A 21,091-nucleotide genomic window follows, 5' to 3' on the forward strand; every position below is an offset into this window, starting at 1 on the left:
ACAGTTGCGCCTTCCAAAGATGATACTTCCATTAAGGTTATTCAAAATAGTGTTGATACTTTCAGTGTTGAGCCTATTGAAAATCAAGAGAAAAACTTTACACTTATGCTATCCAAAGATTCTTGTCAAGATCAAAGTCTTCCATATTCTTATTCTACCACTCCATATTCCCTTCCACTTTCTACTCTTTCTAAGTATTCTCAAGCTTCAAGTACTTCTATCAAAGAAGTTGCTCTTATTAAAGATGTTCATGTTCTTATCAAAAATCCTAATGATCACTCTAAAAATGGTAATGTCCTCGATTGTCATATAGATGTTGATGAACTTATTGATTACCCTTTTGCATCTTCCACATCCATCCTTGGACCTTCCCCATCAATACTAAATGCTTCACGTCTTCCATCTTAGGTCCTTATGTCCCTTCACTTTCCTCTCCCAACTCTCCTAATTCTCCATCCATCTTGAGTCCTTACGTCCCTCCCCGTCCTATCTTTCCTCAAGATCAACGTAGATGCATATCCTTGAATCCTTTTCATCCACCCACTCACCTAAACCAGTCATATCATCCTTCTTCTTACACAAGTACCAAGTCTTTTAGAAGTAACCTGAATGTTCAATACAAGAAAAAGAAGCAATTCAAGAATCCATATAAAAAAGAAGACCACCATGTCTCCTCTAATCGACATGGGGCATAAAGTCAAAAGAGATATCTAAGAAAAAAATTATAAGACAAGTATGGGTTCCAAAATCCATCATTAAAGATATTATCTCTAAATCATCAAAAAGAAATGAAAAGAGGCCTACGGATATATGAGTTCCAATGTCTCTCTTGAGAGAGTCTAATGTTGAACAACAATTGAAGTTGACATTCAAGCTTCCAAAGAATTCCACTTCATCTTCTTCCAAATGCATTCTTCCATTCCATGCCCCTATACCGCAACCTCTTCTATCCACTCACCATATTCCTTCACGTATTCCTTCATTCACTTTTTCTCCCTCCTCTTGCCACCTTTCAAGGTGTGTGTTGACATTGATTTTGCCTTCATTTCTATCTTCCAATCTCACTCGCTTTGTATAAAGCCATATCCTCCATTTTGTCTTCCATCTTCCTTTCCCTATTAGCATCTTTGAGCATATCATTTCAAATCTTTTGTATATCATGTTTTAAAATTTCAAGGAGCATTATCTTAAAAGCTTCACTTCTTCCAAAAAAATTACACAAAAAAAAAAAAAAAGTTTAAAAAATTGAAAAAAAAAATGAAAATTTTGAAAATGTGCCTTGGTGAAAACCTGGTAATCTTGCACCTTGGTAGCAAAAGTAAAGAGAAATAAATTCATCCTATGGTGAAAACCACCCCCTTGTGGCACCTTGGATAAGTACCATGATGAAAACTTAACAATCAGGCATCATGCGTAGTTCTTCTACATCTTTCATCCATTTTGTTTTCTCTCTTTGATGTTGACAATGTTGACCTATACACAAACCTTTGGCTATCTTGTGAGCTATCTTATGATGATCTTGTTTTCATTCCTTTCATGTTTAGTCTTCATATTTATTTTCCTCCATTCATTCTAGTCTTTCGCTATCCTTTTCCCATTTACCCCTTTGGTCTTGATCTAATAAAAAAGAGTAAAATACTATGCTATGAAGCCTCTTGACATGTCTACTCCTTTGAATTGCATCTTTCCCACTTTTACATTATGCTTTCATAAATTATCCTATGTTGGCCTTTCATTTCTTGTCCAAATGTGCTTTACATGACAATTTTTCCCTAGCTTGGGTACTCTTGAGGAGTAAGTCCTTGAAGATCACTTTCACTTGCTTCATACACTCCTTGCTTATCCATCATATCCACTTGCTTGTTGCTCCATGCCCTCTACCTTGTTAGACATTGGGATTGCACGATGTGGTCTTGCTTGAGAGTTCGATGCCCGTTCTGTCTAGGGGCATCTTTGTACATATTTATTGATCCTAAAAAAAAATCAAAAGAATGATATATTTCAGAAATTCAAAAAAAAATGATATATTCCAAAAAAATGATATATTGTGAAAATTCTAAAAATTGAAAAATGTCTTGAAAAATGATCATCTTAGTAATAAGCACTTTGATGTATCTCCAAAAAAATTATATATTCCAAAAATACAAAAAAATTCAAAAATTCAAAAAAAATAGAAAAAGTGCCTTGGTAAAAACCTAGAAACAGGTGCCTTGGTAGCAAAAATACAAAAAAATTATAAAAAGTCTTGAAAAAAATAAATTAAAAAAATCCAAGTGGTGAAAACCTGGAACGGGCACTACTTGAGGCCTTTGCACCCCTATTTCTTAGCGCATGTCCTTGACACTTAGCCTTTCTCCATCATGCCTTGTCCTTGTTGCCTTGGTTTGGAATTGGTCTTTGTCTAGGGGGCATAACTATGTTCGCTTTGGTCTCTTGATTGCGTTAGTCTTTAGGACACCTCACAAACGGTGTTTTTCAACCGTTGACATCGAGTGTTTCTCAACACTTATCGGTTTGGTCTTACCCAGTTTTGTCATGTGATCTTCCCTTCTTACAAGCATTTGATCCTTATCCTCATAACTCAGTATCAGTTAACACACTTAAATTTTAAACGCAACACTTAATGCTTGACTTATGTCATGATCTTTTCTTTGTATGTTGATTGTTATTGATTTTCACTGAGTGTCCTTCTCTGATAAGTCTCTTTGGGATGCATAGCTAGAGGACTTGGGGCATAGGGCATGTTTTTATTTGTTTTCTGCTTGTGGGTGTGGTCTTGAACTCTAGAGTGTTTCTTGTTGTCCCCTTGAAACACTTAGGAGATTTGAGGCATCATCCTCTACTGTTTTTGCACAATCATTCTTATGGTCATCCTGGCATCTATGCCTTCATGCAAACATGATTTTGCCACATTAAATTGGGTACGCTAACATCGAATTCATCTTGACCTTTATGTCTTTGATGCTTATGTTAGAATCTTTCCACATTCCAATCCAATATAAATCACATTCATATCTTCATAGTTGCGCTTGTGACTAATGATGATTGTGTGATTTTTTGATGTCCGTTATTAATGGCCCAATGATGAAAATAAGTTCTTTTACATTCTCTAATGAATGATGAACACAAAAATCCTATGTTACAGTTGCTCTTTTGCAAGTACACCTTTGCATTTTTCATGTAACTTGCATTATTAGACTTCATGTTAGTTTGCATTTTTAGGCTACATTATGAGTTTGAGAGGGTTTTCCCTTCATCTTTATTGTGAACTTTTAATCAATTGTGGTCATGTTTTGATCTTCATTTTCTTATCTTCTTTCATGATCTCAATCAAAATTTCTATGTTAAACAGATGATTGACTTTTGGGGCATTTTCTTTTCTTCTTTCTGTTTCTTTCCATATCTTCCAAACTTTCATCTTCCATTTGCTTTTACCCCACTTCTTTTCCTCTAAATCACCTTTGGGCCATCATATTTCATGCTTGACGATCTACCTTGGTTCTGTGATTCTTATATCTTTCATCTTACATCAAGAACTTTATCTTTTATTCGATTTGATCAAATTTATCAATTTGTTGTTTCTCCTTTATCTCATTTCGATTTTGATCACGAGGGGGCAGTACTTATCAACTTCAATCTTTGATTCAATTTTATCAATTTTATCCTCGACTTGTTTAAGTGAAAATTTATTTGTATTCTTTGTCTTGATGTGTTCCCGAATTGACCACACATCTGGGTTGTTTTGTGATCCCAAATCGATCTCACACTTCAATTTCTTTTTTTGACTACGTGTTCCCAAATCGATCACACATTAGTCAAAGAGGTGCAAACGTATGCACCCTAAAATAGTTGTTTAGACTATGGGCCTCCATTATTTAATTTATCAAATTTCCCGAATCAATGGTTTGCAATATTTTATTAAATCAATTTAAATCAGTTTCCCTATTCAAATTCAATTTATTTTTATTTTTAAGTTTGATCATTTTATCCTAAGTCTTATTTAATTAAAAGAAAATCTCCTTTTTAATTAAATAAAACAAGTCCCCATTTAATTAAAAGAAAACCTCTCTTTTAATTAAATAATTCATCCATATTTAATTAATTAAGAGAAAAACCTGTCTTTTACTTTAATTAAATATTTCCTATTTAATTAAAAGAACTTGCTCCCTTTTAATTAAATAAAAATCTCACTTAAATTTTTTTTTTGATGAAAATGGAAATAAAACAAATAAAAAATTAAATAAATATTTTTTTAATTTTCTAAGTGGGATTCCATTTAATTTTCCTCCTCTTTTCTCCCACATGAAAAAGGAAATAAAACAAATAAAAAATTAAATAAATCTATTTTTTGTTTTCTCTTCACTTAATGTGGGAGTAATCTTTTTCCTCTTTCCACTTTCTTCTCCATTTAATTCTTTTCCTATTTTCTCATTGGTGGATCTTTATTTCATAGAGATCATTCTTTCTCTACCCTTGATTAAATCTTTTTTCTTCTTAATCTTGATCATCCAATCTTCTTTATAAGGGAGAGCCCTCTCCTCATTTTAGACATCCATTATTATGCTATTGTTATGTTGCAGGTTTGGAGAGCGATTTTTGAAGGAGTTTGAATATTAAAGCTTTATGTGGAGAACTTCTATCTTCTTGTCTTATTCTCTCTTGCATGCATGGCTTCCATCATGAGTTTTCATCCTTGCATTTGCATATTAACCTAGGTCCATATTTGTTTTCATAGATTAGTATTGCATTGTTATTACATTTCCTTTCTTGCATTGTTTTGCATTGTTATCATTTAGATTAGTTTTCATCTCCATTTGCATGCATATTGAATCCTTGAATCTCTTGTTTCATGGTGTACTTGTATGGATAAAACTGAGGACCTCCATTACAAACCCCTGCACTCCATGAATAGAGAGCTATGAGCCACCATTCGAGATCTCATTTTTGAGCAATCTTGAATATAATGACTCATAGAAGTGTGCCCACATTTTAGGCATACAACCCTAATCCTAACCATAATTCTAATGCTTTGTCTACCTCTAACTCAAACTATAACCCTAACTGTAACTTAAGTTCTAACCTAACTTATATTCTAACACTAAACCTAACCCTAACCCTTACCCTAACCCTAATCCTAACCCTTTATTTACCCCTATCTCTAACCCTAACCTTAAGCCTAACCCTAACTCTAATCCTAACCTAACCGTAACTCTAATCCTAACACTAACCCTAACCTTAACCCTACCCCTACCCCTAACTCTAACCCTAAATATAACTCTAACTCTAAAGCAGAATATTCATTTTATACTCATTTTAAGTGTAATCATTACCTCAATAACATTTACTAGCCCTTCATTGTACACTAGTCACGTTAAGCATAATTAGCATTAACCAATTGTCTATTTACAAACCTAACTGATAAAATTATAAAACTACTTAAGGAACATTGTAATCCTTATATTGCTCCATTATGCTAAGAGGCCTGTCTAACGAGAACAAGCTTTCCTTCTAAATGTAACTCTACACGCAACACTAACCGTAACTCTAACCACGGTCCTACTTTATCCCCTAACCCTGACCCTAACCATAATTCTAATGCTTTGTCTACTCCTAACTCAAACTATAACCCTAATTATAACTTAGACTCTAACCCTATCTTATATTCTAATACTAAACCTAACCCTGACCTTGACCCTGACCCTAACCCTAACCCTTTCTCTACCCCTACCTCTAACCCTAGCTATGATCCTAATCTTTAACCCTAACCCTCATCCTAACCATTTCTTTACCCCTATCTCTAACCCTAACCCTAACCCTAACCCTAACCTTAACCCTACCCCTACCCCTACCCATAACTCTAACCCTAAATCTAACTCGACCATAATTAGACTCTAACCCTAGCCCTGTCATCCTAACCTTAACCCTAACCCTAACCCTAATCCTAATCCTAACCATTTCTTTACCCCTATCTCCAACCCTAACCCTAACCCTAACTCTAATCCTAACCTAACCCTAACTCTAGTCCTAACACTAACCCTAACCTTAACCCTACCCCTACCCCTAACTCTAACCCTAAATCTAACTCTAACTCTAAATCTAACTCTACCATAATTAGACTCTAACCCTAGCCCTAACCCTAAATTTAATGTTGACTAAAACCCTAACCCTAGCCTTAACTCTAACCTTAACCCTGACACAAACTCGTATCCTAACCTTAACCCTAATGTAGCTCTATATATAACCCTACCCCTAACTCTAACCATTAATCTAACTCTACCATAATTGGACTTTAATATTATACCCAACTCTATATATAAATGTAACCCTAACAATAACCTTAAGCATAACCCTTTCTCTAACTCCAACACTAAACCTAACTATAACTACAACCCTTTCCCTACCTCTAATTGTAGCCTTACCTATAACTATAACCCTACCCCTACCTCTAAATCTTACTCTACGTAATTGGACTTCAACCCTAATTGTAATGTTAACCCTAACTCTAACCTTAACCCTGACTCAAAACTCAAACCCTAAATCTAACCCTAATCCTACCATAATTCCTATGCTCTGTCTACCCCTAACTCAAACTATAACCCTAACCAAGCTAACTCATATTTTAACCCTAAACCTAACCCTAACCCTTTCTCTACAGCTATCTCTAACCCTAACCCTAACTCCAATCCTAACCTTAACCCTAACTCTAATCCTAACACTAACCCTAATCCTAACCATAATCCTACCCTTAATTCTAACCCTAAATATAACTCTAACTGTAAATCTAACTCTACCATAATTAGACTCTAATCCTAACCCTAATCCTTAGTTTAACCTTCACTAAAATTGTAACCTAACCCTAACTCTAACCTTAACCCTAACTCAAAACTCTAACCCTAACCTTAACCCTTACTTTAATCCAAACGAAAACCATAGCCCTAACCCTAACCCTAACCTTAACCCCAACTCAAACTGTTACCCTAATGTAACTCTATATACAACCCTAACTCTAAATATAAACCTAACCTTAACCATCACCCTAAAACTAACCCTTTCTCTACCCCTTTCTCTAACCCTAACCATAAATCTAATTTTAACCCTAACCCTGATCCTAATTTTAACCAAAATTTCAATTCTAACTCTAGCCCTTATTCGAGCTCCAATTCTAACTCAAACCCTAACTCTAATTCTAATCCTAACCCTAACTATATTTGTAACCTAAACCCTTATTCTTACCCTTGCCCTTACCTTAACCCTAACCCTAACTATATTTGTAACCCAAATTCTAACCCTAATCCTAACATTAACTCTAACTCTAATTCTAAACCTAACCCTAACTATAACCCTAACAAGATCCATAATCCTAAAAATAACCCTAGCCCTAACCCTAATGCTAACCCTGACTCTAATTGTAACTCTATTCCTGACTGTAACTCTAACCCTATCCATAACTCAAACCCTAACAATAGCCCTAACCCTAACACTAACCCTAATTTAAATCTTAATGCCAACCCTAACTCTAATTCTAACCCTAACCCTAACTATAACTCTACTCTTCAATATAACATTTTACGTAACAATATGCTTAAAATAAATCTGAATTAAAGTGATGCAAACAAACACCATATATAGACTTAAAAAATAAAATGTTCAAGAATAATTTTATAGTAAGTTTACACTATTACAATTTTATAGTAAGTTTATACAACTGTATTTAAAAAGAAATAAATAATTCGGCACTATCCTTAAAAAAATAGAAAAATTTCAAAAAATACTTTCCCTGTTGCGCTGCGATTGCCACTAGCTTATATATACCTATATATATATTATGCCGAGAGTAATCATTCTCAAGGCGCCTATTTTTATTTTCATAAATCCCAACTGTGATTAAATAAAAATAGGCGCCTCAAGAACGATTACTCTCGGCATAATATATATATATATATATATATATATATATATATATATATATATATATATATATATATAGGTATATATAAGCTAGTTAGTATGTTTTAGGCTAGCAACAAACACTATCAATGAAAATTAGTAAATAAATTCATCAGTCTTCCCATTAGGGTCCAAATACTTGCGCATGCTTTTGCAATGACACGCCATCCTCAATTCTTGATGCAACAACCATGGTCAGACTCAGACCCACCTCTACAAGGTCTGATACAAATGTTTATTTTAGACTGTCAATTGTATCAAATACATATCAGTCCTCAACAATGCATGGTGTCTCATAAATTCATACACAATTGTAATCACATTCAAGCTCCCTTCACTCCAATCCAAATCCTTACATCATTTGGCTTGAATGTTCTTCCAAAAGCTATTCTTGGATGCCTAAGATACTATTCTCGTATGCCTTTCTCTTCTTGCATAAAAAGACATGGAACTTTATCTCAAAATAGAGACTTCTATCAATCGGACAAGACTTTGTGAACTCGACCAATTCAATAGACTCTTCTACAAGAGCTTCTAACCTAACCTACTCAGCAAAGTCAACATTTTCTTCTTCAAGGAGGAGAAGTTGTCTACCAACTTCAACCCACTCTTAGAAATTAGTCGTCACGTTCAAGCTCCCTTCAATCTAATTTCTTATCCTGCTGTTTTCTGGCTCCCAATAGAATTCTTTGATGCCTGAGATATTGCTCTCACATGCCTCTCTCTTCTTCCATGTAAAAACTTCAAATTCTATCTTAGAATAGAGACTTCCGACACTTTGTCAAGTCAACCAATCCAAAAAACTGTTCTACAAGAGCTTCAACCTAATTAACACAATAAAGTCAACATTCCCTTCTTCAGTGATAAGAAGTTGTCTAACCAACTTCAATCCACCCTCTACAATGAGTGGGGTACTATTACTTGAAGACTGATTGAATTTTCTGATATCTTTGTTCGCTATTGCAACTTTGGCTTCGAATGCCACTTCAGCTCCAAGAGCATTTAAATGGATTTTTAGAGTCGACTACTTAGAACAACCTCCAACCTAAAGGTTCACCTAGCTTCATGATCCAAGGATGTCCGTGCAGTTGTATTTCTTCACCCCTTCATTCAAGCTCAAAGCCATTATTTACCCAAAGTATGATGTCTTTCTTTACCTCGCTCTTCCACTCTTTGCAATGAGTGGAGCTCTATTACTTGAAGCCAATTGAGTTCTTTGATTTCTTTGTTTACGATTGCAACTTTGCTTTGATTGTCACTTCAGCTCCAAGATTATTTGTATGGATATTTCATTTTTAGAGTTGAAAACATAGCACAGCCTCCAACCTAAGGGAAAGCCTAGTCTCATGACCCAAACCTGATCATGCTGTTGTATTTAATCACTTTTTTAAAGCTCAAAGCCATTATTCACCCAAAGTATGATGTTGATCTTTACCTCGCTCTTCTTCCTCTTGATGACACCTTTCTTTGTACTACTGTACATTGTGTTGTATGTGTGCTTCACTCTCTCTTTCAGTACAAAGATCTTGTACATTGTTAGGGGTCTGGGAAAATTATGTAGCGCTTGTTCAACTTCTTTAGTTACAAAGAAGTTACATCCAAAGAAATTCTGGGGTACTTATTTTCTATATGTTTGTACCATTAAAAACTCTGGAATTTAAACTTCCCACAAATACCGAAGATCTGTGGCAAATCGATCCTCTCTATTCTTGTGTTAAATGATTCATGTATCGGCTGGCCCACTCTTCCAACTTCTTGTGCCATCATCAATACTTATTGCTGAGTATGATTCTCTTGAAAACTGACTTGAACTTGCTAAGTCAATGGCACCAAATATAAACTACTACATTTTAATGATGCCAATGAAACAGAACAAATTAGGAATACTATTGCTGACTCTGATTTTCTTGCAATCTGACTTGTACTGCTAAGGCAATGGCACCAAAATTCAAATAAAAACTACTAAAGTTCTACGGTACCCATGGAACAGTACAAAATGAGAATACTAGTTCAGACCGGACACAATTGCATGATGATATCACAATTAATGCTTTATTAAAGGTGAAGTTCAGTTACCAAAAACGAAATTCAGGGAAATCTGTACACAAATTAGCAAGCACATTTTGCTTGCTGCAGAAGCGCTCTTCAAAACCAAGAGTTGTCTGTTAAACCATAATCTATGGGCTAACTATTTTAATTTAAAAACATCTGCTAGCTTACTACCTTTAGCTGACAACTAAATAAAAAAACAAGTCTGCTCCACAAAGATTAACATAATACAAAATCATACTGTTCATAAAATACTAATGAAGAATTCAAATGGTAATTACTTTTCTCTTATAATTATAAATCCTTAGACTTGCATGTTATCAAGGACAGTTCTATGGCTTATCATTTTCTCTAATAGAATCTATGTATTAAAAAATTCCCTTCAACTCCTAAGAAAATGGATGGGAACTGTTGAATCTCTTTGCAGAAGCCTATAAGGACAATTCCTAAAAGCCAAAGAGCTATTAGATTTCACTCCTTTTTTCATCCCAAGTCTTCTAATTTGATCATTTCACTGCCTTCAACATAAAAGAGTCCACTTATTCATATTTATGCTTCTGGTGAGATTGTAAGTTTATCAGCATCAACGTTTCGGATCATACTCCATGATCCATCATCAGGATGAAAGAGCAAAGTGTGTCAACCATCCCAACGGTAATTATACTGTTCACGAAATACTAATGAAGCATTCAAATGGTATTTCCTCTACTCTCTTGTATATTATCAAGTACAGAGTTCTGCAGCTTAACTTCGCTCTGATTTGATCAATATATTAAAAACTCCCTTTAACTACTAAGAAATTTTTTGGGAACTCCTGATTCTCTATGCAAAAGCCTATAAGGACGATTCTTAAAGGCCAAGAGCTATTGGTTGTCACTCCATTTTTCATCCTTACTGTCTTCTAATTTGATAGTTTCACTACCTTCAATAGAAAATAATCCATTTAGCTGCAAAATGTGTCAACCATTTGAAGGGTTTGTCGAGAGCTCCTCAAAAATCTATTTCCTACTTCAATGGCATCTCCAAAAGAACATACTATCAATACAAGGAGTTGCAACCTAAACGGTATAGTTTGTTTCTCTTTTCATGGCTACACATTTACCCTTCAGAATTAGATTCCCTACACGTATGAGCAACTGACTAACAATTGATAACTCTGATTGCTCTTCAAATTTAGGAATTGAAATTATAAATGTACATGTGAATTAGCATTTTAAAGGGTGCAAACATACACCCATACCAGTAACTTGAACCGCATTGGTAAAAATGTATCAGCTGACCACTAAAGGGAATAAGTGATTTCATCGTTATTGAATTATTTCATGTATCATTTTTTCAAATAATAATAAAATGCAATTCACTTGGATTTAAGTTCAATTTGGTGTGACATCTCATGTTCATGAGCAGAACAAATAATTTACAGAACTCTTTAACTCTGTAATCTAATTTTCACTCTGATGATGGATCAGGAGTGTGAACTTGAAACGCAGATATATGCCATCGTTTGACATCGAGTTGTCTAGTCACTATTTGTTAACCATTTCAAGTGAACAAATTTCAAGAGAAAAAAAGTTATAACAAAACAAGTCTCTTGTCTCAGCTTTTCTATTCTTAATGGAAATAATTCTTAGTAAGTTCGAAGTTCTGATCAATTGGTAAAAACATTGGAAGATACAAAAAGAAGATACTAAAATTTTAAAAAATTTCCATTAAATGAAAAACTTACCAAAAGCATCAAGTGACGCAAGAACTATCTCCCCGGGCAGAAGGCTAAAGAACTTTTTGCCTGCCGATGAATTTACAACAGATTGTGTTACAAATCCTGCCACTTTCACGACTCCAGACAGAACACCCACTGCCACCTTCTCTGACATTCTTGAAACCCGTTTCGCTCTACACCGAATAAGCACATATTACTATTGTTTATGCTACTTAATAAAACTACCAAAAAAAGTACATATCAATCAGGCTCCTGAAGATTCTCACTGAAAAGCAGTCAGATAAAGGGATTTATAAGCTCGGTGATTAAAACATACACGATATCCAAAACATAAACATATAGAGGAAATAAAATACCCTGGAAGTTATGTCTCCTCAATGTGTATGCAAAAGAAGCTAACTTTCCCACAAAATCTCAATAGTTTTAAGAGTGAAGAAAAATTTCAATAACACAACTGACGCTGCACTCAGAACATCGAATACCTTACAAAGCTATAACAATCAAAACTTTGATACAGAATAAATGCATAACCTAGAAACTTTGATACAAAACAACAGAACACGTGAAGACAAAAGATTGACACGATTAAAGTGAAATCGCTGCCCACACACGAAAAACAGATAACTTCAAAGTTTCATATGATTAATGCTGCCTTGGAGGTATGCGACCGGAAAAAGCAACAATATTTCAGATCATGACATAAGGGCTCCTAAAATAGATTAATTAAAAAGTACATGCAAGTAAAGGAAAATAATGTGTTGTGGTACCTTCTTATCCGTTTCATTGCACTGGGAGAAACCTCGCTAGGGTTTTGATTGGGTTCGAGCCTTTTCTGCAGATATTGATGTCCCCATGTCAATTGATCAACAGTGACGTCTCCGCACCACAAAATCCCCCTGACAATGTGCCCTGAAGCTGCAGCAATACCCCGAGGCACATATCCACTATAATCCTCCACATTCGGAGCCAACGTTACCCAATAAGCCGCACATTTTTCCCTCGTCTCCTTCGCCTCAGAAGGCCCACTTTCTCTTCCATTTCCACTTCCCTTCTCACCGAAAACTCTCAAACCCTCAGAAACGTTCTGCACTGAAAAAAGGCTATATTGCTCCAGGTGCTTGTCCAACTCTTGCAGAGCACGCTCCTGCCCGTCACCTGCAAATGTTAAGCCATAATTGAGAACATTCTCTGTCGTTTCAGCGTCATCATCGCTGTCATATGCCTCTTTGGGCAGCCGAAGGGAAAAGAAATAATGGCAGTGATCGACCCTGACGGCTGCTTCATCTTTGGCTAAGGGCCACTGGATCTGATCCTCCACCCTCGCAAACACTGCAATGTCGTTGCCCCCCTGAACCAATCTCACCAGCATGAACTCCCCACTTGCCAATTCCACGCTCTCCTGCTTATCAATCAAATGGACCACAGCTCCCGGAATTCTCATTACAATTTCCTCTCTTCCATTGCACTCAATCTTGTCTTCTGAAGCATTGCTCTGTGTCGGCATTTCAATGATGTCGTCCATGTGCACCTGTGGATATAGAGAAACAGAAGAAGAGGAGGAGGGCTTCTCTTGAGATTCAGAAGGGCTATCTATGTCTGGGTAGAGGGACTTGCGACCTGGCGGATTGGAATAAACATGAACCCCATCCATTATGCTTGGAAAAAATCTCTCCCTTTTTGGCGATCAAGCTTATCCAGAGAAAATTTATTGGCACCTATTCAAGAGATGGTATGTCATCTCGGAGTGCACTGCTATCAATTTATAGTAGCAGATGCCCAGGCGTGCAAGAAGGGTGAAAATTGTCGCGTAGAGAGCGTGTTTAAGGGACGTGGCATGCGAAACGTATCAATAGGCTGATGCCAAACTAATATCTGACAAATGGCAGTTTCCGGTCGTACCGCGTCATCTACAGAGGCGTCGAGAAATGATTTACCTCTTTCCATTAATATCATTATAAGCATTTATTACAGCATTTAGTGCAAAACACCTTGGAATTGTCATTTTTCCGAACACGGAAGTTGCAGATCGAATCTATAGAGCTTTGACTGTAGTCCACAGAGCTCGGGACTGCGTGTACCCTGCGGCGTACAATATTTTCACAAGTAAAGCCCAAGTTGTTGCACTTATTATTTTATAAATTTATTACTAATCCGAAATCTTGAGTAACTTAATATGAAGTAATATTATAATTGGCTATTGTTTCTACTTAAGAAAGAATACCAATTGAAAACTTATGCAACAAGACAAGTAAGAGAAACCAATTAGTGCTTGCAAGTGTATAGCTGGTAGATTTGGGGTTGACTTGCTCTCTTATAGTAGATTTGGGGTCGACTTGTTCTACTAGAGTAGTTTATTTAGGTGAGTGTAAAGTTGAATTGAACTAGTTATTGTAAGGACGAACTTATAATCACCTAGAAATGGTCACTTAAACTATAATATCGTAAGTCCATATTTGATTAAAAGAACATGTCCCTTTTAAAGATTCCGTTCCCACATATTCTTAAGTTGCACACATAGTCATTTCTCTTATTTTCAAATTAAAAGAAAAGACTTTCTCACATAAAAAAAGTCAACTCATTTCTATTGTGGGAGATGAATGTACAGATGGATCATGTCAAAAGTCAACACATGTCCCCTTTTAATTAAATAAAAGACCCCATTCCCACATATTCCTAAGTTGCACACATAAGTCATTTCTCTTATTTTCAAATTAAAAGAAAAGACTTTCACATAAAAAGTCAACTCATTTCTATTGGAGGAGATGAATGTACAAATGGATCATGTCAAAAGTCAACCACCGCCCTTGATCATCCATCTCTTGATATTGATCTCAATTGTCCATACATTCTTATAAGAGAGAGCTCTCTCCTTCTCTAGAGAACCTGATTTCAAGCTATTGTTATGTTGCAAGTTTACTTATTGGTTATCTTGGAGCATTTTGTGAAGAACTTCTATTCCTCATCTCACTCTCTCATGTTCATGCTAGTTTAGTCTCATATGCATTAGCATTAGTTTTCTTTTGCAATAGTGTAGCTCACTTAGTTTAATCAATATAGTTGTAACAATCTCATATTATTAGCTTAGTTGCATCTTTGCATTTCATTCTAGTATAGTGCCATTTGCATTGCAGTACTATTTGAGAATTCTTTTGACACTGACACTCTTGCTCTTGTCTAAGAATCTCTCATTTCATGGTTTACTAGCAAGGGTTGCATTTCTAAAGCTCAACCGAGAGCTATCTCCATGCTTGTTCGTGTGTCTTTGCACTCCATGACTAGGGAGCTCTAAGCCCCAATCCAAGCTCTATGGGATGCCTTGGATAGAATGGTTTAGACAAGTGCAGAATTCTAGTGTACAATTTTGGCACCCACCGTGGGGCAAGATGTCTTTATTTTTTTTCTTTCTACTTGCTTTTGTTCTTGCATTTTTACTTGTTATGTGCATTTTATTTTTTTCAGACAAAATTTGTGACACTTTATCAATATCATATGACAATTTTTTCTACTGTGGTGTGATACTTTACTAGTTAAAGTATCACACTCTCGTTCACAGACTATCACACTATAGTTGTGAACTCTGTCGCACTAGTATGGTACAAAGTATCACACAAAGCTAAAATATCGCCTATGTATACTGAGAAGTATCGTACGATACTTTATAAACAAAAAGTATCGTCTATATGGAACAATTCACTATTTGGGTTATTTAGTTAACTTTTGAGTCTTGAACATTATGTTTTTCATATTTTATTAGAGTTATTTGCAGTCTAATAAAGGTCTTTTGCAGGTTTATTGTATTTGGACTAATCCCTTTGATAGACTAATGCATTTGTTTTTGTAGGATTGCTTAAAAAAATTGCTTGCCATTTGTTATAAAAGAACATATGTCAAAGACCTTGCACTAAAAGGGCTACTAATCTTGTTTGCAGGGCTGCCTAAAGCAAAAAAAAAAAAAAAAAAAAAACAACAACAACAACAAAGCGTGTTTCTGTTTATTTCATTTCATGTGCAGCAATGTATTAGTTATTTATTTTCCATAGGCACATAAAGCTTATGAGTAGGGTCTTTTGGTGGTAGGAAAGTATGCTCTTCACCCTTGAGGTGAATCAGAAATCTTGACCCACCCTTAGATCTCAAAAGTGAGTGGTACACTCCACCTTTTAGCGGTTCTAATTAAGCTTCTTGGTGTGTTTGGGGAAGCGCTTGGAATAGGAGATTGTGCTCTTCACCCTTTGGGTGAATCATAAATATTGACTCCAAGAGTTTATCCATTTTGTTGCTATCTCCTAAAGAGATATTACCTTTAGAGGGTTTGCTATTGGTGGAAACATACCAATAGGAATGACCTAAAGTGGGAACAAGCCAAACCCAACTAACTTGACCCACTATAATCACAAATCCCTTAACAAAGGCCAAAGCCTTAGGGGGCATAGCGATTTTCTTCACTTAGTAGAAGTACTTGTGGGATTGGCACCCATGAGGAAAATACTAAGCAAGAATGCTTAAGGTACTCTTGTGGCCACAAGGTTTGTTACCTACTGCAAGGTAGGGTGTTCTATTCATAGGTGCAAGAGGAGTGTTGCAAATGGCACCCTTTCTAAACACCATAGGAATAAAAGCTACCATATTTATTTGTTCAATATCTTGGTGCAAGGATCAATCCTAGTGGACTACGTCAATCACCCCAAGGTTTTGCACTCACCATTGGTGTCCCTTCGATTGTGCCAATGGCACCTCCATGACAAAGCCAACATCTATTGTGGAAACCACTTTGTGTGAGGTGAAGGAGCATCAAGCATGGGCCAAGTTGTTGAGTAATGAGTTGTGACCTTAGGTAGTTATGCTTGGAATGTATTCTTGAATGTGACAAGACCTGTTTAAACATTCTCATAAATCAAACATAGCGGTAGCATTTGTAGGATTTTCTTTTTGATATCACGATTGCTTGTGTTAACAAGGTTGCTTTGTCCCTTGTTCAACTATTTGAGACATGTTTATTTCCTCTACTATTTTTAAACCTTATTGTTTACTGTTGCAAACTGAAGTTATATTTTGTCACTACTGCATTCTAGTCTCAAACACCCCAAAAGGTCAAACTGAAACATAGGCATTCTAGGCATTAAGTTGCATTTTACACAGTTCACTAGCCCTTTAATACATAGCCTCTGGAGAAATATTGTGTGATAATTCACACCTGAGAAAGTATTGTCTATTAGTATAAAACTATATTGCACACTAGTTATAAGGTCTATCGCACCCTTTGTCTTAGAGTATCATATGAACAAGAAGTATCACCTAGCTACTTAGAGAAGTATCGTACAATATTATTTGTTGAACAAGTATTGCATACTTTCCTATGAAATATCACCTGGTTCTTACTGCTATCAAAATTGAGTTTAAAATGTGTCTTAGTTGAATTTAAGGTTTTTTTTTCTTAGTCCTATCCCAATCTCATCTAAAATCCTCATGTTTGGTGTGGTCTAAAGCCAAAAATATGGTTTAGTCTCTTGGATGCATACTTAACGTCACTCTTGTTCACTTGTCAAAAATTTGGTTACCTTCTTATCTTAGCTACTTTCTCTCGAGCTTCTTGCTCTATTCTTGGCTAGAATAGTGTTGTAAATTATTGAGCACTCTTGACAAGCCCCTTTCTCTACATTATATTTTGACAAGCGATCATTGTGACAATACAAGTTTCCCCCAAAAGGCTCTATTCTTCTTGCTACGCTAAAGTTTAACCCTTGCATGTTGGTTGTGACTAGGCTCCAAGTTGGTCAAGGAAGTCATCCCTCATTCACTTTTGAACAATTAACAACTCCAACTAGACGTCCTTGTAGGGAAAACCTGTGAGGAAGAACATGTCTCTGATAGACAAGAAGAGGCTAACACTTGGCATAATCCACTTTATAGCTTTGATAACTTCTTTGATGCTCCCTTTGACACCCCTAGGGTTGTAGACAATGTTTCACTCACCATGCATCTTGAAGAGACGAATCGCCACCCAAAGGAACTCTTTATACAAAAAGAAGCATAAGAACATTTAGATAAAGAAAGATGCATAGCTTCTAGAGAGACATCTTATCAACACACCGAGACTAGCATTCAAGCACATGACTTTGAGAATATACATGCTCATGGTAGCTACACCAATCCCTTCGAGACCAACTTAATTGGTGAAAACAAATGAAACAACACGCCATCAGGGTCTCCTAGAGTACACGCAAAGGGATGTCCCTCACCCCCTAGACACTCACAATCACATTATAAAAGTGAGGTAAATGATGAAATCACTGGTGAAGACCTCATGAGGTTCCAACAACATGAAATCCTTCAAAAACTCATGCTCAAGGCCTTAGAACAAAATGATGACCAATATTTCCAATATATGACCTCTATGGGATGGAAACTCTCCCATGACTATGATGTTTAGAGGATCATATAAAAAAGAGAACCCATTGAGGTCAAAATCTTGAGGAAAGAGATGCAAGAGCTTAAAAACCAACTTGCTCAACTACAAGTAGCCAAAGAGCAACCTAAGACTTCTTTTGTTGAATCTATATGCACTCTTCCATTCAATAGGAGTCTCTACATGGTCCCATTTATTAGGGATATAGAGGTTCCCAAATATGATAAATACAATGGAAATGGTGATCCACATGACCATGTATGAAACTTATATGCTCTTAGCATGGATTTTATGCATGAAGATATTTATCTCGTGAGGTTGTTCCTAGAAGCTTGAAGGGACAAGCTATGGAATGGTTCACTAAATCATCACCCCCTTCAAGTCATTTGATGAACTTGCACAATGCTTTATTCAAAAATACTCTTACAATATTCAACATCCTATCACTATGTTGGACTTGTACAACATCAAACAAAAACAAGGTGAACCTTTTTCTACATACCTACAATGTTGGAGATCATTACGCTCTAGGTACCTCAGCAGATTCCTGAAACTGAGAAAATTGACATCTTTGATAACATGCTTGTGCCCGAGCTCTTAGAAAATAATTATTCACATCCTTCAACAACATGGTTGAGAGTACTTACCGCATCGAGGATGTTGCCATCAAGAAGGGTGACATCGTCCTAAATAAAGACAATAATGGCAATGAAAAGGGCAAAGATAAAGGAAAACCTTGGAACAAGAATAAATACGTAGTCAATGATGGAATTGTAGATTCTCTTAAGACGAAAGAGCCAACTTTCCATTTGTCTAATGCTATTTATGTTGCTAAAAAAAAAGAGACTTCAAAATAGCTGCGACGAAATTAGGCAAAAGAGCAAATGAAGGAACCATATCTTTGGAGGGCCCTAGCAAGAGGACAAGAAAATGTTCGAGGAAGAAAGCTTTGATTGCTGCTGCTTCTTCGATTGCTAACTCCATCAGGACACAACTAAGATTGGTAAGGAGGCAATTAAGATGATTACAAAACTGCAATAGTTTCCTGGGTCTTCTTTTCTGGTCGGGTTCCTGTTCAGGTCCTATTAGCTAGTTGTTACTTTTGGTTCCTTTGTTTGGTCCTATTTTCTGGCTTTTAGTTTTTAAACTATACTAATGGTTCTAGGTCCTTGTAAAACCTGGGTACTTTATTTGGACTTTGTTAGTGGTTTCAGGTCCCTGTAAAACCTGATTTTGGTACTACTTCGAGTAGGTTTAAGGACTCTTTCCTATTGGATGGCTTGTTTTTTCCTTTTTTGAGGATGTGAAAGGGTTTCGAGGTCCCTTCAAAACCTGTGTTTACCATAATCTAAAACAAGAGACTTCAAAATCTCAATCCTTTGACAAGACTAAGAAGTCTTCTAAGCCAAAACGTGTCTACACACCAATGGTTGATTCATATAAGATAGTCCTAAAGACCTTTCTTGCTAACAATTTTATCACCCTACTTGATAGTTCCCAACCCTATGACCCACCCATCAAGACTATTTGATGGAGAGATGATCACTTTTGAAACTATCATAGGAGTAAGTGACACAACAGTGATAATTGCTACAAGCTTAAGGATGTCATCCAAGACCACATTGATGTAGGCAAGGTTGTTAAGATGGTTTAGTCAAGAATTATGATCATAAAGTCTTTAAGCAACCATTTCCTAATTACAAAAAAGGGGAGTCATCTCAAGCTAACAAGAAAAATCATGATGCTAAGATCAATTATACTTACACCAAAATGGACAATGTCATTAACATGTTGGAACTTGTTGAAAACATCTACATATGGGTCCTAAATTTGAGAAGGAACCAAACTATAATACTGATGAAAAAAATCCTAAAGTAGTCCTAATAACATGCAACCCTCAAAAAAACTATAGAGACACTAGACCTAGGGTGACTCTTAAGGTGGTAGAATCTTCCTCTTCACATGGTGAGACTTTGAATGCTGTCACTTGGGGAAATCCAAAGTTGATCTCAAAGTAGCAAATGATCCCAAGAATGCCTATCTTCTTCCAAATAGGTGGTTGCATCGACTATATCTAGTTACGACCTTATTAGCCAATTGCAGTGAACCCTTACACAAATTCCTATCTTGGAGTTGCTAGAGTTGTCTCCTTTGCACAAGGAGATCCTTGAAAAGGCTTTATGAACAACCAACACTCCCATAGATATCGACATTGAGAGGTTTCAAGCTATAGTCAATCACATCTCCTCACCTCATTATCTTAATTTTTTGAAGAAGATGACAAGTCTCTTAGTCATCCACACAATCTAATCCCCCATATTGAAGTCCAAAATCTTTCACACTTGAGTTAGCCGAGTCTGGATAGGAAATGGTGTTGGGCTAAACATTATTTCTTTCAATGTAATCCAACAACTTGGAGTGTTTGAATTTCTCATTGATCCTAGATGAAAAATCACTATGAAGGCATATGATGAAGTTGAACAGTCTTCTAAAGGACTAATTGTGCTACCTATTTGTGTAGGTCCTATAGAGAAGGATGTGGTCTTTCAAGTCCTAGATATCCTGCTTGATTACAATCTTTTTCTAATAATACCATGGATCCATGAAATGCAAGTTGTTCCATCGACATAACATCAATGCATAAAGTTTCTATTCAATGGTGTAGAGATTGGCATTCCTAGGGATAACTCCATGTGTCCATTAACATGCTTATTGATGCAAAAACACTATCATCACATAATCACTCTTCTTGTGAGATCATACCATCCCTTATAGAATGCGAGCATAAACTAAAAATAATGAGCCTTGGTATGAGAGAGTACACTTTAGACTCTATCGATGCATTGCCAATTTCTCCACGATCTTATGTGAAACCTTTTGAGAAAATGAAGCCCTCATCTTTTGCTATGATTATCTTTGGCACCTTCATCCAGTCATCCATCTCTTTAGAAGTGAAGGAAGACCAAGCT

General features: G+C 36.0%; 1 protein-coding gene across 1 annotated transcript in view; it reads right to left on the reverse strand.

The window, feature by feature from the left end:
* LOC149572993 (protein EARLY-RESPONSIVE TO DEHYDRATION 7, chloroplastic-like) overlaps positions 1-13,449 on the reverse strand; it is a 34,372-nt gene extending 20,923 nt beyond the window's left edge. Inside the window, exons 1-2 of the mRNA XM_089814138.1 lie at positions 12,484-13,449; positions 11,723-11,889 (exon numbers count right to left, since the gene is read on the reverse strand). Of these exons, the coding sequence (XP_089670264.1) occupies positions 11,723-11,889; positions 12,484-13,367 (1,051 nt within the window). The 5' untranslated portion in view covers positions 13,368-13,449. The remainder of the gene's footprint in view (positions 1-11,722; positions 11,890-12,483) is intronic.
* Between the last annotated feature and the right edge of the window lie 7,642 nt (positions 13,450-21,091).

Source organism: Cupressus sempervirens, chromosome 2 (genome assembly GCF_028749045.1).
Source record: "Cupressus sempervirens isolate cs-2001-9-10 chromosome 2, ASM2874904v1, whole genome shotgun sequence".
In the NCBI taxonomy this organism is placed as follows: domain Eukaryota; kingdom Viridiplantae; phylum Streptophyta; class Pinopsida; order Cupressales; family Cupressaceae; genus Cupressus; species Cupressus sempervirens.